Below are 16,414 nucleotides of genomic sequence, written 5' to 3' on the forward strand. Positions count from 1 at the left end.
CGAAATAACTCATAAGCATGAGACTGAAATAAAATCTTACTTAATTACAACTTCCTTTCAATATGAGTGTGCTTCCCTCTTTAAGTCCTTGGCTCTCCTATACCAGTGGCTAATTGAGACTTAACTAGCTTCCATTTTTCTTCAAATATTTATTATCGTCCCCATACCATTTTACTAGTCATTTCATCAGGACGATTATTTATATGGTCCTATGACATATACTCTCACGATTTGATATAAAAGGTGACTTATGATTTCACGACGCAGGAGGTATTTCTAGTCTCAGGCAGTACTACTGTCGTGCTATTCATAGGCATACTATCTTTCTTTCTTTTGACGATCATTGAAATTCCTAAAAATATTCCTCTTTTAAAACTCTCACCTCTTCCAGTGCTACGATTTCTCTTTACTAATCCCGACTGTCCCTAATACTTATCCTTGGTCACTTGTATGCCTTCTCACTTCTTCTGCTACCTTTTTGGGGTACGTTGCTGCGTATTTAATTGTAACCAAAAATTTCTCTGGTACGAGCGATTCGAATCATAGCCCGAAACATAACGTATTGCATTGACAAAACTTATTTCCTTGATTTGCTAAACCTTCATTATCTTGTCATGCCTCCGTTCCCATGTCTGCCTCATAATATACATGCATTTAGTCCATTTCTACTTTTTTTAGCACATCCTTGCTATATTAGTTCATTTTGAATTTCGACTCCTTCAAGCTAGTACATTTCCTTCTTTTGTACTTGGGAATATTCTAATTCATCTAAGAATGTTCTCATATACCAGTAACATTCGAGTATTGATCGTCTTTGGTAGTCATTTGGGCGACCCTAGCAATTCTTCAACTCCTCTAGTCCACATAATGCCGGAGTTACTTTCATAGCATGATTTGACTTATTTCTCTTTTGCTAACTGGATTCTTGTATCAAGTCAAATGTCCAGACATATTGGATACAACTCAAACCACTTCCTTCCTTCACGCCTAATAGTCCCCTAGGTTAATGAATCAATTGTGACATCGGAATTCGTTAAGCTCCTTATAGAATGCCCGACTATACCATGCTCCTTCAGCCGCAATTTTCCTTCATAGCTATCATTTCACCAGTACCCTTGAGATTCATCTTACTCTTGGTTCCTGATTCCGAGTTGGGTCTATACCATACTAGTAAAAGGCGATACTCTCTCTTATTCGTTCTCACCATTCATCCTTTCCTTAATTCAGCTCATAGTGTCCCATAGTTTCTCTTAACTAATTGTTTGTATCATAATCATGCATCATAATCCTTCTAATGTCCCGCCGATTCTTGTTCTCACCATGAAATTTTAGTAAAATACGCCCTTTTCTTTCTTCCTTCATTCATTTCTTATTTCCTTTTACGATACCATAGCTTGCTCGTATGTATGTCTATTCCTCGTATATTCGTCTTGTTTCCTTTATAATCGCATCTCTATTCCAAGTCCACTGTCATATGCCATCACTGTCTACCTTTGGCCAACCTTACTAATTTATTAAGCTTCCTCTTATCGTCACCGATCACATAACTTCCTTTAATTAATTTATAATTGTATTTTCTCGTACTTCTGTCCTCAAGGTCCTCCTTGATTTCCTTTGCTCTTAAAGTGATCTTTCCCGTTTGCTACTTAATAATATCTACCTAGAAGTTTGCAGAACATTCCACTATGAGTGCAAACCAATCTTGATCTCGTATATATATACATTTCTAGGGTGGAACATTCCCGTACTCGTTAACTTCCTTTCCCATATCAATATCTCTTTGTTATCAATCTAATCTATAAACCGTAATACTGATTTGAGTTCCTAATGTCAACTTTCTTTATGTTTCCAATAGGTCTCAATCCCCTGAAATCTCGAATGCAACTCATTCCAGTTTCTTTAATTACAAGTCATCCCCCCCCCCCCCCCCCCCCTTCTACCCTATTTTAAAACTAAATACGCATATTAAATACTCGTATTGCAATTTATGTAGGTATACATTTTGTGGGAATTAATTAGGACCAAGGAGCATATTTTAATTAATTGATTAGACTAAAAAGGGGATTAGAAAATAATTCATCTACCTAAAATATTGGGCCAACTCTCTTCTCCCCTTGCCCCAAATCTGAAGCCCAATTAAATCCCCAATTCCTCACCACCCCAGCCCAAAAATCCCCGCGACCCGGGCCCAAATACTAAGTCCCTAAAATCAGTAACCAAACTGCCCTCTTTAACCATTTCATCTTTAACCAAACAACCCTAAACCGACAACCCCCTTTCAACGTTCACCTAACAGCCCTAACGCACCACCCATCGCCGCCACCCTTGTCACGTCTGTCACCTCACCACCACCACGCCCATATCCCACAAAATCCGCTACCTACACCCCTCTTCTCCTTTCTCACACTCCATCTCTGAAGCTTGCAGGCTCCATGTGCGATTTCAGCGGATTTCGGGGTAAGTCCCATCCCTATTTTCATCATCTCATCTATTGAAAAACATCTCCCAAAATTTCCCCCCTTTTCCTTATTTTTAAGACTTCGAATTCAAGCTGTTGAAACCCTCAGTATTTACCTATAAATACAGGCCTTCCTTGGCTGTTTTGAGACAAGTTTCAAGGGCTAAGTTAACAAGGTTGAAGTGTTGGAAATTCCTCTTGAATAACCCAAAAAAAAAAAAAATCTCATCTGTTTTCTTAAAAAAAAAAAAATCTCTCTTTTAACTTTAAGTTTGTTTTTTGTCGAATTCTTTGGTGGTTCTCGGCTAAACAAGCTCCTCAAGCGGATTCGGAGACTCGACGACGACGTTAGCCTCAGTTCGCTGTCATAAAGAAGGTAATCGCATTCGTCCTATCTTCGTCTTTAATTTTGTTAAAGTAGAAATGTAGTCGTCAAGTATTTCTCATCATTTATTTGGTTTAGTTGGCTAGATTGTGTTTGCTTGTCGTTTGTTGTAAGTTAGTGTAAAACGACTAATCATACTTAGAAGAATTGTTGGTTAATTAAGATGTATGCAATTTTGTCGCTTGGCTAATTTTCTGTTTCAGTCATTTGTCAAAAGCTGCCACGTCCTTATTTTTTTCGGTATAAAGCATGGCTTATGGAAACTGCGAATTTAGAAAGGGAAATCTACTTATTTGTGAGAATATATAGCTTATACATGGATTTGATGTTATGTTTGTTGTTGTCCTCCTGTATGTTCAAGTAATTAACTAAAAGCCATGCTTCTTTTCTATAAGAATTCATGTTAGGTGACCAAGTGAACCTGTTAAGTCTGTTGTAAATATGGAAGTTTTCTCATTGTTTAAGAATTATGGCTGTAACATCTTGAAGTGTTTATATAGATTCAGCTGTTTTGTTCATCTTATACCATATTACACTATTTGCAGATCGTAGAATTTAAGCTTTAACATTTGATATGAAGTTTAAACCAGTTCTGCTTGTTACATTTGTTTTAAAATCCTCTCTGTTAGGAATATACTATGGTATGATTAGGAGTTCACTTGGGAAATCCCAAAAGCTACAAAGAAACATGTTGATGCTAAGTACATTTGTGGTCTTCTCAGCATGATTGTACTAGCTAAGTTGTCATGTATAAATCTAGAAAGAGTTCTTAACTTAATTATCTCTAGATGAGGATAGTAAAAGACTGGTGTTTAGTGAAATGGGACGAGATAAATAAGCAGTAGGTAGTTAGCTGCACATATTATATCCTGTGCCAAATGTACGCTTTAGTTTGACAATTTGCTAGTGTCATTTTTCTTGAGCTTAACTAGACTTCCTAATGTACAGGGGTGCTGCTATGTGAGAGTCTAAATTACTTGTTTTGGGCTTCCTTTTGTCTAGAAACAGTCACCAAAAAAAAAGTGTTAGTTTGCCTTTTGGCTCTAAGTTTCCAGTTATATGTACTTAATTGGCTATCTCTGTATTTTTTTTTCAAGTTTGGAAACAAATATGAATTAGTTTATATGCTTATGTACTCACTTGAATGAAATATGGATAAGAGAGGATCTAGTGACTGCTTTTGTTGCTTTTATATGTCCACAAGTATGAATAATGAATTTATGAGGCATGTCGAGCTTGTTAAGGGTATGCGAGAATTCTTGGCTGTTTAATCTAGCACATTTTCTGACTTGAAGAGTTCCTTTAAACGTTCTGACTTAAGAAACTTAGCTAAGGGTCTACATGTTTTAATGACTAAAAGTTGCTTACTCTTAAAAAATTCACCTGCTTGTTGTAACAGCTTTGTTGCATTCTAGCTATGCCTTAATAGACTCCATTAGCCTAAAAAGGGACCTGCACTATGTAGAGTTGGATTAATTGTTTTGCTTGGAAGAATGGTGGTCAGTCGTGTTGCATCCGTTCTTGGGCCTTTTTTTTGTAGTTGCCGATTTGTCGAGGCGTGTAATGTGACCATAGCTGTACTATTTTATTTGTATCTCCTGGTTTCATGAATCAATAAGTAAAGAATGCATATTTTGGTCGACCTTCCTAGACAGATTTGGTCTCTTTACTCCCATACTTTGTAGGGTGCCTTACATGTTGTCTTGGAGTCTTGAAAATAAAGGTGTGAGCTTGTTGAACAACCTATTATCATGTTTAAGAATTTCAAGTTGAACTCGTAGTTGCGTTATATTTTGTTCATATTTTAGCTCAAAAGTTGATGTGCTTTGATCTGGATGCTTAAAACCATTTGAGTCGTCTAAAGCGATCAGTTGGACAAAGTTACTTATCTCATATTATTGTATTTCCCCCTCTGGTGGAACATTAAAACATAAAATAAGGCTTTGGATGTGATCATGGTTTAAATGTTTGTGAGCTAATTTTTGAGACTACATACTAGATTTTTTGACGTAGGAGATCTTCTTATGATTTAACTAGATTCTGGAAATAATTAGTATTTTTGTGCCTTGTTTTAATTACAACGTGTAGCATTTGATGTTAATTATTTCGATCTATGATTATTGGGATTGTAACTCTAATCCTTTTCTTTTCTTTCTTTTTACATGAACACCATGGGAGTTTGTTGGAGTTGTGGCTCAACTCTAATTCTGCCCAGGTCATAAGAGCGGCCAGCAGCAGATTATTTGCTCGTCTCTAGCAGTCCCACCGCGTCCACGTCTCGAGTCTCCGTCCTTCTTCCTTATTCAAAATTTCAAGCCTCCATATTGTTTGATACATGCTGTTTATATTATTTGACTAACACTCTTTGTGAATTTGTATTTTTGTAGTTTTGTTTTGAACGTGTAACTTGACTTGAGTATATTACTAAGTTTAGTCATTATCTTCCCTACGCTCTTTTTTTTAAGATATTGAACTTAGTGTATTTGTTCGGATTAGGCATATTAGAGTAGTCACATAAATGATGTCAACTTTTTTTTTTCAGGATGTAAGAAAATTGGATTTTTCTAAAAGGTGAAACTGGAGACTTCTTTCGAAATAAAGAATTGGCTAAAAACGTTTTTTCAAGTGTTTCAAGCAAGAGCTAGGCATATTCTATGCAAAGGCCCACACATGGATTTTTTTAGAAGTGATAAAGACACCAGTTTTTGGAGAGTAAAAAATAAGAACTTTAGTGATCCAAAACATATTTTCAGAATTTGTTCTTTTTGCACTAACGTCAAGCAGGTTTTATTTTTCAAGTTGAAAACAAGAAAGTTATATTAGGGCTTATGTATAGTGGCCTAAGTTATTTTACGAAAGCCACCAGGTATATACTCTATTTTTCATATACATATATATATATACTTTATTTCTTATTAAATCATCCAATCATCTCTACATTGTGGATGTACTTATATATATCACGGTACTTATACATGTTATTATATTTTTCATGGCTATTTCCAAAAGTGTATTTCTCTATACTATTTTACATATGATAAACATACTCCATGCATATGTTATTTTCACATAATAAATATGTATTTCCATACTCTACATCATTATACTGCCCTTATATACAATAACCATATTTATACCTGATCTTCAAAAAATACACATGTACTTTAAAAAAAAAAATACATCTCTAGTACATATAACTTTACAATGAGTATGCCTACATACTATTTTTTTTTTTACACGTACCATACATATACTACCTTATTTCCGTTAATTCTCTTGGTCGTCTTCACATATATGCATCTATATAGTACTATCATGCCATCAATAACTATTTTTAGTTACCCACGATATACATATCACGTATACACGTTATTTTCATAATATATATATATATATATATCTTCTTATTCTATATTATCCACATTACTCTAGATAAAACAAATGTCATACATATTTTTCTTATGCACACATTAGCATTAACTACTTCCTTTATGTATATGCATTTACTCACATAGTTACAATTACATTAAAAAATCCTTTTTTTTTTTTATACAAATAGTTTTGAGAGAGTAATTTCTTTTTCCGCAATTCTTTAAATAGGTGATAATAAAAGAAATAATCCCTCTCTAGTGTCAGTTAAACTAAGTTTAAAGACTGTATTCGGATAAGCTCTGAGGGATGCTTAATACCTTCCTCTCGGGGTAAATAAAACCCTTACCTAGAATCTCACAGGTTTCAGAGACTAAAAAATGGAGTTTACTTTTTATAAATGGTTTCCTAATATTTCCTAAAATTAGGTGGCGACTCTGAAAATTTACAAAACCAGAGGAAACATAGTCATAAGTTGTGAACTAGTTTTAACCCGTTAAAAATAGGGCATGACAGAATGGCGACTCCACTGGGGAGGCACTCTAGGACACAAGCTAAAGCCAAACTAGTTTTTCCGCCTGTTATTTATGAGTTGCTACATTGCTATATTTGAAAGGACACAAGCTAAAGCCAAACTTGTGCTCCTTATTTGTTTGAGAAAACACTATTTGTTATTGCTTTCCTTATAATGTCATTGCACTTTCTATCGAGTCTTTGGGCGTACACTTACACACACTGTGGTTCACGCGAGGTGTTGTCTGACACACCTCCACCCCTTCTTTGGATTCTCTAGTTTCAGAGTCGGTACGGTAGTTTACTACTTACCCTCTCGCAGACATTCAGTCCCACTCCAAAATTCTTAGGAAAAAATCTTATTCTAGAAAAAATAAGTCATGCTGCATACACCTTAGGCAGGACAATCTAAGGTATTGTCGCTGCAAATTAGGAATCCACTATTTTGTCAAAGGTTTGAAACCTGAATGACACAACCCTTTATGTGAATTGATGAAATGATCCTTAAGAGACACAAGATGATTTTTTTACAAACAATACTTATCATAACCTTTACCCTTCTTTTCAGATAGAAATTAACCAAAACCTACCAAATATCCAAATGATAGTCTCATCTCCTCACGACCTGCAAACTTGGTGGAGGAACATAAAAGTGGCACACGGACAGGAAATTCAACAACATCTAGGGTCGTTAATGTCACTAATGGGTATCCAAGCTAACAAAACTCTCACCAAGCTGCTGATAGAATTTTGGGATCCCGCCAGTGTAACCTTCAACTTTTTGGATTTTGAGATAACTTCTACTTTAGAGGAAGTTTGTGGATTCACCGACTTACCATTTGAGGGAAGAATGCCAGTGTTACCATCCTTCATATCGAGGGAGAAATTCTTGCGCATTTTGGGATTTAATGTTTACCCGGTCTTGAGGAACGTGGAAAATGATCGAGTGAAGTTTGACTTCCTTTTTCAGAGATTTGGGAGCCGAGAAAGCGTTGATCGATATCGGGATGAGTTTGCGTGTGACCGCGGAAGGTGGGAGAAAATGCGGCCACGAGTCTTCGCCGTAGCCTTGTTGGGAGTCTTGGTTTTCCCAAAGAGAGCCTACCGAATTAATATTAACCTTTTGCCACTTGTTATGGATATCTTCTCGAGACCGGATGAATTGACATTGGTCCCTATGATCCTCGCGGAGATGCTCCGAGCTCTATCAGCTTGTTCAAGAGGGCATAACTTTTTCGAGGGGTGTAATCTCTTGCTGCAGTTATGGGCCACGGAACACTTCTATACTCGCTCCCCCATCATGGATTATTGCATAGATGCTCGAAGTAGAATTCAAAGCCATATGGAAAGAATGAGGTGCTGGCCTGAACCTACAGGAGCAGAGGAGTGGCGCGCATTCTTGGTTCAGCTCACGGGAGATGCTATTCAGTGGAAATACCCCTGGCTGTCAGGGAGACCTTTGGTAAGAACTGCAAATCTGTACTTCGTTGAGTTGGTCGGGTTGGATAGGATTCAACCGTATGCGCCTTTTAGGGTCCTGAGGCAGTTTGGAGTTACACAAGATGTCCTAGTCTGGTCCCGCATGGCACTGCATAAAGGTAACTATGATAGGGTGGTTCCAGTGGCACGAGTGATAATTCTACAAAGAGAATGGCTGAACATAATCACAATTGGTATGGGTAACGAGAGTTGGTGCACACCCGAGTATTACGCCTAGTATAATGTGGGAGGCCTGGCACTTTTGCCAACCGAAGATAGATTCGATGGGCTCACGGACGATGATGTAGCCGCTTGGCTTGCAGTTGAGATATTGCCTCTCATGAGCGTCACTAATAATATGTATAGGCAGGTAGTTCCAGGCTCAGTAAACCATCTGATACAACTGGTAGAAGAGGAAGATCCGATGGAGACGGAAGATGAGATGAAAGAGGATCCCGAGGAAGAATCGACAGAGCTAGATGAACCGATGGAAGAGGATCCGGAAGAAGATCCAGAGTGGGAATCAGAGCGTAATCTTGTAATAGAGGTAGAGCCAGAGAAATCACCTGAGTACACTCCAACAGGATATTTAGAGGAGGAACCGGAGGTGCAGTCCGAGTGGAGGCCCACAGTACTTGGTATGGAGGAGGGACCTGAGTATGATCCGGAGGCAGGTTGGGAGATAGAGACAGACCCAGAGGAAGAACCTGAGTACGACCCAGGGCCCGATTATGATCCAGCATATGATGGGGATGACAATGACGGCCCGACATGGCCCTAGACTATTTTCTTTCCCCCCCCCCTTTGTTTTATTTACATTCCAAAAGAGTGTTATATGGCCCAATCCTTTTGTACGCCCTCGTGGCCACCCGTTGCATTTCCATTTCAAATTTCTATTAACCCATTCCTTTTGTATGCCTTTATGGCCATCCCCTTTTGTGTTTTATCATTTCAGGCTGCCATAGGCCTATCCTTGTAAGCTCTCGAGATGCCTTTTGTGGGAATGGAAGTTATGTTTGTTCTAAAAAATCACAGAATGTGTCAAAAAAGGATCATCATCATCAACTTGTGTGTAACGTAGGCTTACCTCTGGCAAAAAGAGGCTCCACAATAGGACACGCTTGTTTGCACGTCGACTTGACGTAATTATGTGATCAAATGTGTTACTATACTCTTTCTAAAGCTTCCCAGACTAACCTTTTGTTTTCCAATTGTTTTTATTTTAGTTTTATCCCGCCAACAGAGGTTGATTTGTGTTGATCTTCAAACTGGCCTAGTCACACTACAATTTGAGGTCTAAGGGAAAAATGACTATCACCAACGAAGTCAACCCAACTGCTAACTTTTCCATAACAAATGAAAATCCAGAAAGCTCGACAGAGAGGATTAATCTGAACGATGAAGAAGAGATCGCTTTGCTAAAGCTACAACTTGACAAACTAAGAGGAGAGCTGCGCCAAGTTCGAGACCTGACCCGTCTCACTGTGACTGCTTTCCCAAACCCACCTCACTTTCCATCTTTGGATTCGCTGGTTCTAGAACACTTCCCTCCATCTACACGTCCACCTTCAATACCCCTTTCCTTTTCCAACCTACCTCCGATCACTCCCGCGAATGTACCAAATATGCATAAACAAACCCCTTACGTCCCCGACTACACCCATACTTCACAAAAACCCAACATCAACCCAAACTACTATTGCACCTACTTACCCCACCGTGCAGCACATACCAGGGGCAGACGTTGACACTTCCCGCGAGCAATATGTGCCACCGGTATATGCAGCTGGGGCTCCAACCTTTACCGCTCCTATCACAGTCAGGGTCCCGTTCGAGGTGGATCAATATGCAAAAATTGAGAGAGATGCTAAGATAGGAGAAGATGAATCAATCATTAACCAGCTGCACAGTCTAAGGAAAGAAATGAGGAACATGCGAGTCACTCGGGGAAGTGAGAGTTTGGATTATGATGATCTATGCATACACCCGGATATTGGCACGCTAGTAGGGTACAAACCTCCTAAGTTTGATATTTTTGATGGGACAGGTGATCCTCATGCACATTTGAGGGCCTACTACGACAAGTTAGTAGGAGTAGGAAGGAACGAGAAATTGAGGATGAAATTGTTTATTAGAAGTTTGTCAAGAGAGGCGCTCACTTGGTATACTCACCAAGATCCTCGCAAATGGAGCGACTGGTAGGATATGGCTGAGATTTCATGAATCGCTTCGGATTTAACACTGAGATCACACCAGACAGGTTTTCTCTGAGCAACATACAAAAGAAGGCGACTGAATCATTCCAGGATTACGCAAGACGTTGGAGGATGGAGGCTGCCCGAGTTATGCCCCCATTGGATGAAAGCGAGCTCAGCAAGTATTTCATTCGAGCTCAGGAAGGCATCTACTTTGAAAAGATGATGGGATCAATGGGCCAAAAGTTCACAGATTTGGTCAAAATGGGAGACTTTTTGGAAGAAGGAATCAAGTCTGGAAAGATTCAATCAATGGATGCGTTGCAAGTTGCAAGCAAAGCCATACAGTCAGGTTCCATCAATGGGATTAAGAAAAAGAAGGAGGACATATCTAATATCACACCTTACTACCAGCGAGGAGAGTCATCTCACCCATACCCCACAAACCCCCAAATCTTTACTCATGTCCCTTATGTCCCATACCCAGTTTATAACGTCCAACCACATTACAACCCACCACGAGCCCCCACTTACCAAAACCCTCCAAGACCTTACATCTCTATTCAAGCACCCATCCATCAAAATAGACCACCATATGCCCTAAGACCTCGCCCAACTCCCGAAGTCAGAAATACCTGAACCTATAGCCTCATAGCCGAACCTTTAGCCCAATTATTTGAAAGGTTGAGGACAGCAGGATTGTTACAACCAATTGAAGGGAGAATCCCTGACCCAATTCCTTGAAACTTTGATAGGAACAAACGTTGCGCATATCATCCAGGAATTCAGGGACATGACACCGAGGAATGCTTTGGTTTGAAAAATGAGGTTGAAGCTTTAATAAAGAGTGGAGCAATTCAATGTACTACAGCGCCCCCGAATGTGAACAACAACCCGCTGCCAAATCATGGAAACCGGGCAGTTAATATGATATCATTTGATGAGGAATATGACTTGGAGGGAACCATTGTACCCGTTGGAAACACAGAGGCATTTGTCGTAACATCCCCAACTGCTTCCATCATCACAGTACAGTTGAGGGCGCCAGTAGTTGTCCAGACATACCAACCAAGGTCCGTGGTGACCACTGTTGTCGCAAAAAAGCACGATTATGATTCCAGGGCAGTCCCATGGGACTATCAATCGAAAGTGAAGGCTAAGATGATGGAAACCGCAGTCGCTCATGGAATGACAAAGTCAGGAAGATGTTATATCCCGGAGGATTTAAACAGAGGAAGTTCAGGCAAAGAGCACCATCAAAGGAGAAACGTTACTGATGCCGAGGCAGCAGAATTCTGGAAGAGGATGCAAACCAAAGATTATTCAGTCGAGGAACAGTTGAAAAGACACCTGCCCAAATATCGATCATGTCCTTGCTAATGAGTTCTGAAGCCCATAGGGATGCTTTAGTTAAGGTATTAAGTGGAGTAAGCATATCGAATGAGACGACGAGTGAAATGTTGGCCACAACAATCAGGCAGATGGTTGAAGCAAACAAGATTTCTTTCCGCAATGATGAACTTCCACCAGAAGGAACAGAACACAACAAAGCACTTCACATCACCGTGAGGTGCGGAGATAAGTTTGTATCTAGGGTACTTATCGATGGAGGTTTAGGGTGTAACATTTGCCCTCTCAACACCCTGAGAAGTTTGAAGATGGACACGGAAGAAATGAAAGAAAGCCGTATGAAGGTTCGAGCTTTTGACGGGACACAAATGGGTGTCACTGGAGAAATATGTCTACATTTGCATATCGGGCCCGTGGAGTTCCCAATCATTTTTCAAGTGATGGACATATCGTCAACTTACAACTTGTTGTTAGGAAGACCATGGGTCCACATAGCTGGAGCCGTTACTTCCACTTTACATCAGTGTTTGAAATTCGAATGGGGCTGGGAGCAAATCGTAGTTTAGGGGGAACTTAGTCACCCCATCTATTCTAAAAGCTTTATTCCGGTTATTGAAGAAATGGGAGAGTTAGATGGAGTTACCTTTCATGCTGTGGAAATCATGCAAGCTGTAAAAATAGACGAGATGGCGGGATCTGATGAAATGAAGATGTCAAGCGCGACAAAGATGGTAGCGTCAGAGATGTTGAAGTATGGCTACCAGCCAAAGTCCGGGTTAGGCCCAAAATCTAATGGCATAATTGAACCAATCCAACTGAAGCAGCAGAAGAGTACTTTTGGGCTCGGGTATGATCCTATGTTTGGAGAAACTAGCAGCACCAAGGGGATCTTTGTACCAGAGCAAGTTCCTGTCCAGGGTCAGATGATTGTGCCAGAGGTCGATGAAGATATCATAGAAGGAATGGAGAACCTGTTCGTGACAATGGTCGAGGAGTATTGTGGGGAGACTGAAGCAAATGCCGAGACACCGACTATTCGTGATGTCGAACCAGGAGAGATCTTGCAGAATTGGACTGTCAGCCCATCCTTGGTTCGCCAGGAGTCTTGGTAGTGTGGAATTGTAGTTTGTTTTCAAAATAGCAGGATCAATTGAGGCTTGAATAATGCCTGTGCTCTTTTGTCATCTGCCTCTTTCTTTAAAAGCATTGAATGCTTCTTTAATGAAAATGCATTTCTATTTTTCTATTAAAATATCATATCTTACTTATGCTCGCTTTTTGTTTTTCAACACTCAAACTAGTAAAAATATTCATTCTATGATTATGACATATAACGAAACCATTGAGCAAAGTATAAACGGTGAACAAGATTATGAGGAATACGATGAAAGCATGATGCCTGAGTATCTTCCGCAAGAGATCGAGCAACTCGAGAATCAAAAGAAATCGAACTTGGAGGAAACTAAGATAGGTAACTTAGGAGACGATGAGACAGTGAGAGAAACCCGGATCAACATACACTTAGAAGCTGAACGGAAGCAAGAATTGTTGGAATTGCTTAAGCAGTATGTCGACGTGTTTGCTTGGTCCTACGACGACATGCCCGGGCTGAGCACCGACATCCTCTCTCATAGGCTACCAATTGATCCCACCCGCCCGCCGATCAAGCAAAAGCCAAGGAAGTTCAAGCCCGATTTGAGTTTAATGAAAAAAGAGAAAGTCACTAAGCAGATTGAAGCAAATGTCGTAAGGGTTACAAACTACCCTTCCTGGTTGGCCAACATTGTGCCCGTTCCCAAGAAGGATGGAAAAATCAGGATATGTGTGGATTATCGGGATCTCAACAAAGCTAGTCCTAAGGATGACTTCCCCCTTCCAAACATCCACATATTCATCGATAACTGTGCAAAACATGAGTTGTAATCATTTGTCGATTGATATGCAGGATATCATCAGATTTTGATGCATAAGGATGATGCAGAAAAGACGGCATTTACCACTCCATGGGGAGTGTACTGCTACCGAGTAATGCCATTTGGCCTCAAGAATGCTGGTGCGACCTACATGAGGGCCATGACTACTTTGTTCCATGATATGATTCATAAGGCGATCAAAGTCTACGTGGACGATGTCGTTATCAAATCTCGAAGGAGTTCAGATCATTTTGCTGACCTAAGGAAGTTCTTTGAACTTGAAGTTGAATCCAGCAAAATGCGCGTTTAGAGTTCCTGCTGGAAATTTATTGGGATTCATTGTTAGCAGAAAAGGTATAGAGTTGGATCCTTCAAAAATCAAGGCAATCCAAGACTTGCCTCCCCCGAAAAGCAAGAAAGATGTAATGAGTTTCCTCGGAAGGCTCAATTACATTAGTCGATTCATCGCACAATCGACGGTGATTTGTGAACCCATATTCAAGTTGCTGAAGAAAGATGCTACCACAAAATGGACAGAAGATTGTCAGAAAGCCTTTGACAGAATCAAAGAGTACTTGTCCAGTCCACCTGTATTGGTCCCGCTGGAACCAGGAAAACCTCTATTGCTGTACTTGTCTGTATTGGATGGTGATGTGTTTGGGACAACACGATGAGACGGGGAAAAGGGAGCAAGCCGTTTACTACCTAAGCAAGAAATTCACACCGTACGAGGCAAGGTACACTTTGTTGGAACGCACATGCTGTGCTTTGACTTGGATCGCACAAAAGTTGAGGCACTACTTATCTGCGTACACCACGTACCTGATCTCAAGGATGGATCCACTCAAATACATCTTCCAAAAGCCGATGCCCACCGGGAAATTAGCGAAATGGCAGATCTTGTTAAGTGAGTTTGACATCGTGTACATAACTCAGAAGGCCATAAAGGGACAGGCCTTGGCGGATCACCTTGCAGAGAACCCTGTAGATAATGAATACAAGCCGCTTACAACCTATTTTCCTGATAAGGAAGTACTGTTCGCAGGGGAAGATATTTCAGAGCCTTATTCAGGATGGAGGATGTTCTTTGACGAAGCGTCAAATTTCAAAAGAGTCTGAATAGGAGCACTTTTGGTTTCCGAGACGGGTCAGCACTACCCTATTTCAGCAAAGATCATATTTCCCTACACAAACAATATGGCGCAATACGAAGCTTGCATCCTCGGGCTTAGGATGGCAGTTGATATGAACATCAAAGAACTTTTGGTAATAGGCGATTCTGACCTATTAGTTCATTAGGTACTAGGAGAATGGACCACCAAGAATGTCAAAATTCTTCCATACTTACATTGCGTGAAGGAATTGTGCAAGCAGTTCAGAGAGATTGACTTCAAGCATGTGCCTCGAATCCAAAATGAGTTTGTTGATGCCCTTGCGACATTGTCATCAATTATCCAACATCCGAACAAGAATTACATCGACCCTATCAAGGTAGAAATACACGATCAGCAAGCATATTGTTTTCATATCGATGAGGAATTGGATGGCCAGCCATGGTACTACGACATTAAGAAGTTGCTCGAGACGAGAGAATATCCGGAAAATGCAACTAACAAACAGAAGCAGACCTTCAGGAGAATGGCAAATCACTTCTTCCTTAACGGAGAAATCCTATATAGGAGGACTTCAGATCTGGGATTTCTAAGATGTGTGGATGCCACTGAGGCGACGAGGTTGTTAGAAGAAGTACACGCAGGGACATGTGGACCCCACATGAACGGATTCACTTTGGCAAAGAAGATTCTGCGAGCGGGATACTTTTGGATGACTATGGAAAGAGACAGCATTCGCTATGTACAAAAGTGTCATCAATGTCACGTTCACGGAGATTTCATTCGAGTTCCCCCAAATGAGCTCAATGTAATGGGCTCCCCTTGGCCGTTCGCCGCTTGGGGCATGGATGTGATTGGACCTATCGAGCCCCCCGCATCAAATGGGCATCGCTTCATCCTGGTAGCCATCGATTATTCCACTAAATGGGTCGAATCTTCAACGTACAAGGCAGTGACAAAAAAAGTGGTAGCAGATTTTGTTCGCAATAATATAATTTGCGATTTGGGATTCCATAGTCAATTATCACAGATAATGCGGCCAATCTCAATAGCGATCTTATGAGATAGACTTGTGAAAAGTTCAGGATTGCCCATTGAAATTCCATAACTTATCGACCACAGATGAATGGAGTAGTCGAGGCGGCGAATAAGAACATCACAAAGATCTTGAGGAAGATAACAGACAGTCACAGGCAGTGGCATGAAAAATTGCCATATGCTTTGCTTGGTTACTGTGCCACTGCTAGAACATCCATAGGAGCAACTCCTTATATGTTGGTCTATGGTTCCGAAGCTGTGATACCCGCAGAAATAGAGATACCGTCTCTGAGGATTATCCAAGATATTGGTTTGGACGATGCAGAATGGATACGTAGCAGACACGAACAGTTGATGCTCTGAGAAAAGGATGGACGTTGTCTGTCACGGTCAGCTTTATCAGAACAGGATGTCCAAGGCATTTAACAAGAGAGTAAGGCCTAGAAAATTCGAACCAGGGTAGTTGGTTTTAAAGCGAATATTTTCTCATCAGGACGAAGCTAAAGGGAAATTCGCACCAAATTGGCAAGGTCCATACATGGTTCATCGAGTGCTTTTAGGAGGAGCATTGATTTTGGCAGAAATGGATAGTAAAGTGAGCA

General features: G+C 40.3%; 1 protein-coding gene and 1 long non-coding RNA gene across 2 annotated transcripts; both read left to right on the forward strand.

Moving 5' to 3' along the window:
- Positions 1-2,247: 2,247 nt before the first annotated feature.
- Positions 2,248-5,292, forward strand: LOC132630636 (uncharacterized). The gene is made up of 2 exons (XR_009578634.1): positions 2,248-2,457; positions 2,587-5,292. It is a non-coding gene; the product is annotated as an uncharacterized LOC132630636 (long non-coding RNA).
- A 9,204-nt stretch (positions 5,293-14,496) lies between these two features.
- LOC132630439 (uncharacterized) lies at positions 14,497-16,175 on the forward strand. The gene is made up of 3 exons (XM_060346007.1): positions 14,497-14,775; positions 14,962-15,741; positions 15,897-16,175. The coding sequence occupies exons 1-3, from the start codon at positions 14,497-14,499 to the stop codon at positions 16,173-16,175; spliced, it is 1,338 nt and encodes a 445-aa protein (XP_060201990.1).
- Positions 16,176-16,414: the final 239 nt, after the last annotated feature.

The sequence above is a fragment of the Lycium barbarum genome, chromosome 3 (assembly GCF_019175385.1).
Source record: "Lycium barbarum isolate Lr01 chromosome 3, ASM1917538v2, whole genome shotgun sequence".
In the NCBI taxonomy this organism is placed as follows: Eukaryota; Viridiplantae; Streptophyta; class Magnoliopsida; order Solanales; family Solanaceae; genus Lycium; species Lycium barbarum.

Bases quoted from the DNA above. Each gene is read 5' to 3' on its own strand.
- LOC132630439 (XM_060346007.1), top strand. From the start codon at position 14,497: ATGGATCCACTCAAATACATCTTCCAAAAGCCGATGCCCACCGGGAAA. The intron at 14,776-14,961 runs GTCTGAATAGGA...TTAGTTCATTAG, and splicing joins AAGCGTCAAATTTCAAAAGA to GTACTAGGAGAATGGACCAC. The intron at 15,742-15,896 runs GTAGCAGATTTT...TATCGACCACAG, and splicing joins AGGCAGTGACAAAAAAAGTG to ATGAATGGAGTAGTCGAGGC.